Source organism: Rosa rugosa, chromosome 3, assembly GCF_958449725.1.
Source record: "Rosa rugosa chromosome 3, drRosRugo1.1, whole genome shotgun sequence".
In the NCBI taxonomy this organism is placed as follows: domain Eukaryota; kingdom Viridiplantae; phylum Streptophyta; class Magnoliopsida; order Rosales; family Rosaceae; genus Rosa; species Rosa rugosa.
In genome coordinates this window covers 32,603,749-32,615,905 of record NC_084822.1, presented here as the reverse complement: position 1 = coordinate 32,615,905, position 12,157 = coordinate 32,603,749, and the positions used below count along the sequence as shown (strand labels likewise).

General features: G+C 39.4%; 1 protein-coding gene across 1 annotated transcript; it reads left to right on the top strand.

The window, feature by feature from the left end:
• Positions 1 to 3,515: 3,515 nt before the first annotated feature.
• LOC133736218 (uncharacterized) lies at positions 3,516 to 4,377 on the top strand. The gene is made up of 3 exons (XM_062163663.1): positions 3,516 to 3,570; positions 3,642 to 3,734; positions 3,849 to 4,377. The coding sequence occupies exons 1-3, from the start codon at positions 3,535 to 3,537 to the stop codon at positions 4,317 to 4,319; spliced, it is 600 nt and encodes a 199-aa protein (XP_062019647.1). The 5' UTR covers positions 3,516 to 3,534; the 3' UTR covers positions 4,320 to 4,377.
• Positions 4,378 to 12,157: the final 7,780 nt, after the last annotated feature.

Genomic DNA, 12,157 nt, shown 5'->3' with positions numbered 1-12,157 from the left:
CATGTCACTGGTATTGATGATGAACTTAGTGATGATTAGAGTAGTAATATTACTACTGTGGTAATTAATAATTTTGATTGTGATAATAGCAAATTAGCATGTATAGGTGGAAATCTGTTTTTCTTTGTGTGATCATCTTATATATAAGTAATTGTTATAAGAAGTGTGATTAGAACTTAGAAGAAGAGAGAAAGCTGCGGTGGTGTGTTTGGGGTGGAAGGAACAATACCCATTTTACCCTTCTTATAGGGTTAAAATCTGAAAAGTGGGGCCCTATGTCCGTTTCAAATCAACAAATAACGTCATGATTAGAGCCAAATTTGAAATTTGAAGGCGGATGATACAAATAACAAATTAGAAGTGTAGGGACCATCGTAATTAAAAAAAAAATCAGATACCAGAAGGAGTAAACTGAATAGTCCAAAAATTAATACTTCTTCACATACAACAAATGACAAGCTAATGATTGTATTGCACGAAACAAAAGTTGAATTGACTTGATTGTTTTACAAGCTTCATCTACAAATAATTATACGAAAATCTTGAATAGACTAATCTTTTTCATGATTAACATAACAAATCCTTGATACCTCTTCAAAAACTTGAATCGCTGGTCAATAGAAACAAAATTTAGAAACCTCCATAACCAGTACATATATCATATGACCATCAAAAAGCAGAAATAGAAAATTAACCATTTGTCTCACATTCCCCCTAAAGCATAATAAGTAATTTCTGCAGGCATGCATTGAGAACTCTGAAAAATAGACGGACAATTGGGCCTCTAAAGGATAGAGATCTAGGTAACAGAGAATTAAGAAATCTCTGTTTAGTTTCTGTGGTGTTTAATAGCTCATACCCATATTGAGATTAAATAAAACAAACCTAGGTGTAATGAAGTGGGAAGTGATTGAACTAACCTAATTCATACTTCATAGTGTACCATAAGCACAAAAGTGAAAGACTTAAGTAAACTACAATCTTTCTCAAAGCTGAATGGTCTTGGGTTCATGTTAGATCATTCCCATATTGAGATTAAATAAAGCAAAACTAATGTGTAATGAGGTGGGGAGTGATTGAACTAAGGCCATGTTTGGTTGACTGGAAAGGAAAAGAATCACTTTCCTTTCCTTTGGGAAAGTGTTTCCGGAGGGGGGGGGAGGGAACCAAATTCCTCCATTTTTTCCTTTGCTTTGGGAAAGTGTTTTCCTTCCTTGGCTGTCCCCAAACGCAGGAAAGGAAAGTATTTCCTTTCCCAACACCCACTTTCCGGGAAACAAACATGGCCTAAGTGCACCATAAGCACAAAAAACAGTGAAATAATTCAGTAAACTACAATCTTTCTCAAAGCCGAATGGTCTTGGGTTCATGTTAGATCTAACCTTGTCAAATAATAAAAGTCAATCCAACAATCCACTTGGTGTTATAGTCATGTTTCTTCTTACCATGTGTACAGGTATTTTGTATACAGAATGTGTTGGCGTGAGTCATACTTACCTTATTTATGTAGATATTCTGTAATATTATGTGATCTGTAATATTTTGTAATATATGTAGTATTATTAGATTTACTACTTGCCTTAGGAGTAGTACTTGTCTTATTAGGCACAATTGTAATTTGTATATAATTCCTTCTTGTAAGGTGAATGAAATATCAAAAAGTAATTCAGCCAAAATTGTCTCTTGTTTCTTGTTATATTTTGACTTGGTATCAGAGCAGAGATCTGATCCTGGACTCTGACTCATTGTCCTTTGATCCTTGACTCTTGTTCTTTGTGCTTGGATTTGTTCGTTGTCCTTTGATCCTTTCATCACCGTTGCCTTCTTATATTTCCAAGTACTTTGTTGTTTTTCCTTCCGCTGCATATTCACCATGGTGAAAGCTCCTTCTTCCCCCGTGTTCTCCTCAAGTCTGACTTGTAACTACTGCAAGAATCCAGGCCACATCAAAGCAAACTGTTACAGGTTGGTTGGTTTTCCAGCAGGCTACTTTGATAGGCCACGACCTCAGGACAACAAACCTAAGGGAAAGGCTGCTGGTCGTCTTGTTCAAGACCAAGATTACTATGCCGTGACAAAATCAGATCACACCAACTTTGTTGACAAAATCCGTAAGTTGCTGTGGTAATGGTAAGATTGGAGTTGCTTTAAAAATTTCTGGCTTTACTGGTGGCAATACTTGGATAATTGATTCTGGAGCATCTGACCATATGACCTATGATCGTAGTTTCTTTCTTTTTCTCAATCCACCCTCTATTTCCTCTGTTGTCAATGCCAATGGTGATTCTTTTCCTGTTTTAGGAATAGGGTATGTTCGTCTCACCCCTTCTTTGACACTACATGATGTTCTTTATGTCCCTGGTCTCTCTCATCATCTTATATCTGTGCCTCAGCTTAATACTCAATCTCGGTGTTCTGTAATATTTTTTCCTTTGTATGTGATTTTTCAAGACCTCCTCACCAGGGAAATAATCGGCAGGGGTTATCTGAGGGGTCGACTATTCCATCTGGATTGCATGTTTGCCGGAATGAAGCCGGAGAAGGCAGTCCAAGCAGCTTTGATTTCGACTGGGGTTACTAATCAAGTTGAAGAATTATGGCTATGGCATCGGAGATTGGGACATCCTTCCTTTAGTGTCATGAAGAAATCTATGCTGTCCTTGTTTCTGGGCATTGATGAGTCTAAGTTGCATTGTGAGTCATGTGTCTTAGCTAAAAGTCATCGTACTAGTTATCCTTTGAGTACTACTAGGAGTTCTTTTCCTTTTGAGCTTATTCATTCTGATGTCTGGGGACCTTCCCGTGAGTCAACCTTGTCTGGCAAACATTGGTTTGTTTTGTTTATTGATGATTATACCCGTCTTACTTGGGTCGCTTTGTTGAAACACAAATATGAAGTCTTCTCTGCTTTCCAAGAATTTTTTGCTCTTGTTCAAAATCAATTTGGAGCCAATATTAAAGTCTTTCGTTCTGATAATGGGGGGGAGTTTGTCAATTCTCAGTTTCACCAATTCTTTCATTCTCATGGGATTATTCATCAAACTACTTGCCCTCAAACCCCTGAACAAAATGGGGTGTCAGAAAGAAAGAATCGTCATGTTCTTGACATAGCTCGGTCTCTTCTATTTAGTGCTCATATGCCTAAGTATCTTTGGGGAGATGCAATTCTTACTGCTTGTCATCTCATCAATAGGCTACCTTCCTCTGTTCTCAATGGTCAAACCCCCTATGCTGCCCTTTCAAATCATGTGTATGTCCCTTCGTTTTCTAATCTCCCTGCTCGTGTATTTGGGTGTGTTGTGTTCGTCCATGTTCCTAAGAATCAACGGTCCAAACTCGATGCCAGGGCATTAAAGTGTGTATTTGTGGGCTATGGTGTTCATCAGAAGGGCTACAAGTGTTTTCATCCTCCTACACAGAAAGTTTTTGTTACCATGGATGTCACCTTTTATGAGGATGCATGTTATAAAGGATAAATGCGAGAAGAATTCAACTAGCCGAAAGAGACAAAGGAGTACGCATTGTGGTGGAGCTATGCCTTTCATTCAACATGCTTTGAGGACAGCCAAGGTAAATTTAATGAGTTAATTAAAATGTTATCTTGAATAATTGTTAATTTGGGAGATTTTTTTAAATTGCAGGAGGGCAATCCTTTGTCTTTCATAGACAATTGGGCAGCTATGTATCAAGATTCAAATAGCAATTGGGTTAGTGATGCTGCACGTGATAAATATGTAAGTATTGTTATCAATTTTGTTAAAGTCGTATTAGTTTTGGGAAAATAATTACTATTTAAATATATAAGTAAATAACATATTTATTTTTGTTTTTATATTTTATTTTTGTAGGATCGACTGAAAAATAAGAGAGAAGAGCATAAGGAGAAACTAACCTTGGAGGCACCAGAGGGTATTCCACCAGAATCTGTACAAGTTACTGCGCGTGATGAGATTCCAATCATGGCTGAAGAGTGTGGAAGGAAGGGAAAAAGAGTTCGTGGTTTAGGCTCGTTTCCTCGCATGGAGCTTCCAACTGTTACATCTTCAACAGCTGTGAGTTCTAAGATGAACGTAATGCAAGATAAAGTGAAGAAGCTTGAATCAACTGTGGACACTATGCGGTCACAAAATGCACAGCTAATGACAATGTTGAAGAAGTTCATGATGAATAGCCAAGGTTGCTTTGCTGATACAGAAAACATTGACATGAATATCGTAGTACCCAACAGTGAAGAAGATGATGTCTTTGGAAGAGATGAAGACGGTGTCCAAAACAATGGAGATAATTCTGAAACAGAGGATTTGGAGGAAGATTTGTGATTCATAGTTATTTTTAGTAATTTTTGGATTAGGATTTAGCTAGTCTAGCTTGGCAAACAATTTTTCTTTTTATTAGCTATTATTATTTTTGGGTAGAATTTTGTAAACTCTATTTGATTTATGATTTAATAAATCTTTTATTATTATTAATAAATTAATTTTTTTAATATTCAAATTATTTTGAAATTTTTAAATAAATAATTATTAAATGAGACAAACAATCCAGCCTCATTTAAAGTCATTTGCAACAAACAATGATTCTTTTGCATATGTTGCAAATCATTATATGCAACATTATTGTCACGCCCCGAATTTTGAATAACCAATTCAAATCCGAAACATGAATAAACAATTAATACAAATAACGTTCTGAATTTTTTTCTCAGAAACAAACACACCACTCGCCACTCAACACAAAACTCGAAAACCTCGAGTTAATTATTACAATTCACTCTTACAAAGTAAAATTGTAAAGCTCTAAATGAGCATAACAAACCTCACAATATAATGCTGTAATTCACATAACACTATTCTAAGCTGCCCGATCACCGTCCTGGTTCTCCTGACCTGCAGGGTTATCCGCTACACCGTTTGAATAGTGTACCGGGATTGCAACAACACAAAACCCGGTAAGCTTTTGACAGCCCGTATGAGTAAAAAGAAAGAACTGTTGATTTATTAAATTTCAGTTCAAGTAAAATTCAACAGTATTACGTCTGCAAAGAGACATCAAACCACTCATGTAAAACCACAAGGAATACATTTTCACAATCCTCAAATCACAATACACCACACTGGTCCTGCAAAAACCCAACCCACATAACACCACTTTGGTCCATCCCAACAGCACGTTAGAGCTCTAACCACATCGCTACCAGTCACCTTGGCCTAGGTGCAAGTAATGCGACATACTTCGGTTAATAATAAACCGTCGCGCTTTGGACATCCCCGTCCTCAGCACCATATACTTCGGTTAATAATAAACCGTCGCGCTTTGGACATCCCCGTCCTCAGCACACAACTTCGGTTAATAATAAACCGTCGCACCTTGGACATCCCCGTCCTCAGCACACAAATACTCCGGTTATCCTTAACCGTCGAACTTCAGACACCTCATCCTCAGAACCCTACATTCTCTAACTCTATACATCCTCCAATGTAAATCATGAATATTAACAAGAACTCATCAATCATGTTCATCACATATAATTATGGTAAGTCACATGTCAATTCATAATAATTTAATCATCCCAATTCCACACTCTTCAATGTCACACCATTCACATATAATCACGTAAGTATATATATACGTAATTATCCGCTCAGGGATAATCACTAATACCAACTATAGTTCACATGCAATAAAACCGAGAAATTCATTTGTATAGTAAAAATCATTTTACTTACCCATGGACCGTAGTTGATCAAGTCCATATGATTTTAAAACAAATATTTATTCTATAAATATTTTCACACAATTACGACAAAATAAGGTAATTAAATTTATTCGGTTCGTAATATGAACCACGTGAGGTTTACTCACCTCTAAATTCCCGCTGCGTCTTCTTAACAGCTCAAAAACAACGATCCGAAATCGTTCACCAATCAATCCATCAACCACCTAGTCAAACACGATCTTAACTTAGAAATCATTCATAGACCACACATATACAGAAATCCAACGGTCGGATTCTAATTTAATGATGATCCAACGGTCAGATCAAATTTATATGATGATCCAACGGTCGGATCCTCACGGATCGCCCTTAGGATCATCCTCCAAAATTATCACGAAGATCCAACGGTCAGATCTTCCTGAATCGCCCTTACTAACATCTCCACAAAATTATATGAAAATCCGACGGTCGGATTCTCACGAATCGCCTTCCGAATCACTATTTCTCAAATATACGAAGATCCAACGGTCGGATCTTCGCCCGTGACCTCACAAAGTCACCGGGACAGTCATACAATCAACATATTAAAATTTGAAGTAAAACAGATGGTCTGATCTTCGTAGATCGTAAACCGAAGATAAAACGTAAAAACCGTAAATAGTAACGTAAAAACGTAAATCCACTATTTACCAACTTTTTCTAACATAACCTTGTAATATATCAAAACGCTCGTATGGATGCATAGATCATCGCCCAGATAATATAAACTCAAAATATGGTCCGACGCACCGCCACATGCGGAGGACAGACGGCGGTCAACGCGGCGGTCAACGCCGGCTAACCACTTCAGATGCTAAAGTTGTCAACTACAAACTTCTTCAAAATACAGAATTGAACCACTTTAATACCTGACTTTTTCTGAGACAAGGTCTAGATCGTCCTAGATCAAGCGTTGAAGTTGGATTAATCTCGGTCGCACGATCAGATCCTAGATTGAATCAGAGGCGTCCAAAAAGTCAAACCTTGATCTAGCGGTCTACACTCAAAATCGTGATGAAAGACTTACATAGGGATGATCAGGGGGAGGAGGAGATCACGAAACTGGGGACGATCGGCCCATGCAACGCCGGAAAAGTGGTTTTCCGGCCGGGTCAGAATCATGCGTCTGGGTGGCTTCGATCCATCTTTTGGAGCAGCGGCGGAGCAAGGCGAGGCTGGGGAGCTGCTCAGCGTGCGGCGGCGACCTCGAAAAGCTCCGGGTCCGAGGCCGGAGGAAGTCGTAGGGCCGTCGTTTGGCCGGGTCGGGTCGGTCGGGACCCGAGGGTTCTGAAGAGAGACAGAGAGAAAACGCGGGGACTGTTCCGCAAATTCAACATGTTTTCGTCCTTAATGAAAAAGTCAACATTTTTTTTGATATTTATAGAAAATTCCCAATTTTCAAATATTCATAACTTATTCATACGAACTCCGAATATTGCGTTCCACATATGCACGAGATCGTATCGACAAGCTCTACAACTTCCATGAAGGAAGTTTTCCCAAATTTTGAACGTATAAAAAGACAACTTTCGCGAGCCCCTAAATAACGTTCGTTTTCGAAATAAAATCGTTCGAACTAATTCCACAACTTTTCCAAGCTTCGTACTCGCTCCTATTATCGTGAAATCATTTCTAAAAATCCACGGAATTTAATTTGGATTTTTCGGGGTATTACAATCTACCCTCCTTAAAGAAATTTCGTCCCGAAATTTAAGCGTAAATCAATTCCTCTCGATTAAGGTTGACCTAACTATAGAATCTCCATCTTTTCCAAATCTGTAGTAATCTACAAAGCCTCAGCCCTTTGTATAAAAATACATTCCTATGGCCACTAAATCCTTTCATCACAAACGTAAACTCACAACACAACTGCTCAACATCACTCCACATCAATTACACAAAATCATCACATGGATCATCACATAGATCATCACTTAGATCTTCACAGAGATTATCTCATAGATCCTCACATAGATCTTCACCCTGTACTGGCATACAAGCACAGTAAACACTCCCACAAAGCGTTTCGCTACTCAATTAGCATCACTCAAAACAAATCATCCCCAAAAGCACGCCAATAAAATATGTCACCCAGTGACGATGACTTGGGCTTGCTCAATCCTTGGCTAAGCATTAGGGCTGGCCAATTGGGCCGAAGAACCGAACCATCTACATTTCGAACCGGCCCAAACCAATTTGGGTTTAACATTTGGGCCTACTATTCGGGCCGAACAATTGGGCTCACTATTTAGGCCTACAAATCGGGCCTAACATTTGGGCTTACTATTTGGCCCACAACTTTTTAGCTCGGCTACGGTATGAAATTGTACATACCGTAGGTATACCGTATATACGTATGCATACCATACAGACTGTATATACGTATGCATACTGTACAACCGTATATACGTATGCATACCGTACAGACCGTATATACGTATGTATATCAAGCATATACGAGATCCAAAAATATTTGTAAGAGGTAAGGTTCGAACTCCCGACCTCGAACACGAAGGTTTTGCTCTCAACCACTGAAGCAAGAGCTGCCTTCATTAATATATGCTCACGTGTTATATTTATTATGTCATAAGCGACATAAATAAAATAACAGGGAAGGCAAGGTTCGAAACCTCAACCTGCCGCACGAAACCTTTTTCCCCCAACCACTGGAGCACAAGCTGTGCTTAATATAATGTGTACAAATGTTATACTTATTATGTCATAAGCGAACATAATAAAAATAAACGAGAGGCAAGGTTCGAACCTCTGACCTCTTGTACAAGAGCCTTGCTCTTCAACCACTAGAGCACCAGCTGCTCTCGTTACTATCCATGCAACTTCTTTTATTTATTCTATCATAAGCGATAGAATAACAACAAACTGTCGGTACACTCCACGTGCCACGACACGTCTCTTCCGTGATTTACGGAAAGCAAATCACTTTCGGCTAAAGCTGTCTGCCACAGCGTCTCGAGGTTCGGCCTGTCCCCTTACACGCTCTCCACGCGCCAATAACTTTTCCGGGTTTTCGGATGACTTTAATCCAACGCGTAGATTGAATCTCAGAGATCGTCCATCCAACGGTGGAGATCTGCTCACCTCGTTCTATAAATAGGTGCATCCTGGAGAAAAACTGTTCACACCAAAGAAAAGAAATTTTCCCCAGCCATTCTCTCTCAAACTCTGCAGTCTTCCTCTCGAAACTCAAATCCTTTCTTCATCAATTTCAATCCTTCTCTTCTGATCTTCTCTCCCATTTGAAGATTCGATTTCATCTTTCCTCTGAGAATCTCAGATCTCCAATCACCAGTTCAACAACTCCAATCCTTCTAACAAAATCTCCCTCAAACACTAAACCATGTATTCCTCGATATTCACATCCTCTCACCTCATGACCCAAGAGCCACGAACTCTGCAACTAATGGAGCTCCAAACCCCGCAACAAATGGAACCACAACAACAGCAACCAACAGAGGAGGGAGGAAACACCCAAGCAGCTGGAAGTAGTGCCAACATGGATTTCTGGCGAAGCCGTACCAGATGGATTCCTACTCCAGAACAAATAAGAATCCTCAAGGATCTTTACTACGTCAAGGGATTTAAGTGCCCATCTACAGAGCACATTCACGAGATCTGCCTCCAGCTGAACCAGTATGGACATGTTGAGGGTAAGAACATTTACTTTTGGTTCCAGAACGTCAGGGCTCGAGAGAAGCAGATGAATAGGTGTAATCAGGCTGCTCCAGTGCCCATGGGAACTAGTTCTCTTGGTACTGGTGGATCCATCGATCTCAATTTTGGGTCCACTGGTTCTACTGGTGCTGGTGGATCCATCGACATCAATTTTGGGCCAGCTGGTGGATCCATCGACATCAATTTTGGGTCCACTAGTTCTACTGATGATGGTAGATCCATTGATCTCAACTTTGGTTCCACCTATTCTACTGGTAATGAAGGATTTCTTGATTTAAATTTTGTTTCATAATCTTCCTCACACTTCAACACTAATACCAGTACAACTCTTTTGGCACAACAGGAGGACAAACATCCCTACAACAACGAGGAGGAGATCACCAGGAGGTTCAAACTCTTCCTCTGTTCCCCGTGCCCGGCGAGGACGTCTTTGGTAACCTGAAGACTACTTCCGAGGAAGGTAGCGCATTTGGTTACTATTCTGGTGGCTCAGGCGGTTACCACAGTGGCTCAAACGTTTCTCTTGAGCTCAGCCTCAACCCATCCGGAGCTGCTGACTAGGCTTAGTATAGAATAGTCCTCGTTTCCCTTTTTGTAATATAAAATCAATAAGATTGTGTGCATGTTTTCTTTTCTTTTTGTTTAACCAACAACAACACCAAGGATCGAACCTTGGTCACTCAATACTCTTTTCAAAACCATCGAGAACTCTGCTGCACACATCTTTCATAATGATGCAATAAAAACAATCACTCAAAACCTAGCAATCAATTAAGTCACACAGAGGTCAAGCTAGTATCCTCTGAGTCAAACCAAACACAATAATTTCGTCGCTAAAATTAGGGATTAATAAAGCTAAACACTTCCTGAGTTAGTTAGGAAAAACCCACATCTTTAGAGTTACACTTACAACTCTAAAAAAAATCTCGATCATTCCATCTATCAATTGCTTCAACAAGCAATATGTACCATCTTAGCATCCACTAATCGATACTGGTACAACACTCAGTATCTCACCCACGAATCACCTCACTGCTCATTTGGTGGTAAGTCAACATCTAGTGGTCAAAATTATGTGATTATAGCACTTCACACTAACCACGTCATAATCCATAATCTGTCCTCACAACAGTATCTGGCCTCATAAATTAGTTATACAACCCTAGCACTCCTAGAGTTGAAAACAACGTTATTACCTAAGCTCATACATCAACACAATGTCTCTTCACAGTCAATCCTATCACGAGGTCATATCAATCTTTCCATAAGTCAACCATACACAAAATCCATCATAGTAACAACGAATTATGCATTACTACTCAACAATAGTCAGTGAAGCAGCACTCCACAATAATTTCCAATACCATCCGCAGACCTCAAACCACACCCCGACATTTAGCTAATATATAGTAGCTATCCTAAACACCAAACAACTGAGCATGAATGAATGCTCCATTATAACACAATTCCATCACTAAGCAACCAATAACTGCTAAGTATTCTTCAACTCAAAACATCTGCATATCCAACTAATGGAAAGTATCACAACTACTAGTCAAATACTCGTAACGACTTTAGATACAAGCATTGGTCAAACACCATGACCCCAACAACCAACGACTACAATGCACATAAGGATACTGTTTTTCGTGGAAACCATCCTCAATAACTCCACCAGAGTTTAATCCAAAGGTTCCCATTCCTCAAAGGTTATAACTCAAAGAAGCTACACAAACTCCACCACTTCACTTACAAAGTCAACCTATGCCATGATCACTTAACATACTACCCTTATTAAAGGTAACATAAGTATCTCCCAAATTACATCACTACACTCGTACACCAATATAGTCTTGAGAATTCTGTCTCATAATCTCTCACACTCCTATCATCTTGAGTTGGTGAGATCAATTCTCTTTTCAACTATTCCTAGGGTCTCAATCTCTTTCACCATTTCAACCCAAGAATAACATCCATCACATCAACTACAGGTAGACTAGGCAACTCAACCTCTAATGCCTCCACCTCATCCTCAACTGTCTCCATAGAAAGATCCTGTCCCTACATCAGACTCGACCTCTACCTCACCGACTCATCAGAGTTAAATCCAGAGGTTCCTATTCCTCGAAGATCACAACTCGCGGAAACTAAACTTATTCTAATACGAACTTAGTAGACAACTCTACCGTCCTACGGACTTACACGTTGTCTAGACCCCATACTAAGACATACCCAATGATTATACCAGTACCGAAGAGTATATGATGGGGATCCGCTGCAGACGGGCCATCACTCGGGAGGTACTGATTATCACCAAATATGTACCTTACGCTCTGATACCAAACTGTCACGCCCCGAATTTTGAATAACCAATTCAAATCCGAAACATGAATAAACAATTAATACAAATAACGTTCTGAATTTTTTTCTCAGAAACAAACACACCACTCGCCACTCAACACAAAACTCGAAAACCTCGAGTTAATTATTACAATTCACTCTTACAAAGTAAAATTGTAAAGCTCTAAATGAGCATAACAAACCTCACAATATAATGCTGTAATTCACATAACACTACTCTAAGCTGCCCGATCACCGTCCTGGTTCTCCTGATCTGCAGGGTTATCCGCTACACCGTTTGAATAGTGTACCGGGATTGCAACAACACAAAACCCGGTAAGCTTTTGACAGCCCGTATGAGTAAAAAGA

Coding starts and splice junctions, on each gene's coding strand:
- LOC133736218 (XM_062163663.1), top strand. CDS start 3,535: ATGCCTTTCATTCAACATGCTTTGAGGACAGCCAAG. Junction 3,571..3,641: donor ATGCTTTGAGGACAGCCAAG/GTAAATTTAATG, acceptor TTTAAATTGCAG/GAGGGCAATCCTTTGTCTTT. Junction 3,735..3,848: donor ATGCTGCACGTGATAAATAT/GTAAGTATTGTT, acceptor TTATTTTTGTAG/GATCGACTGAAAAATAAGAG.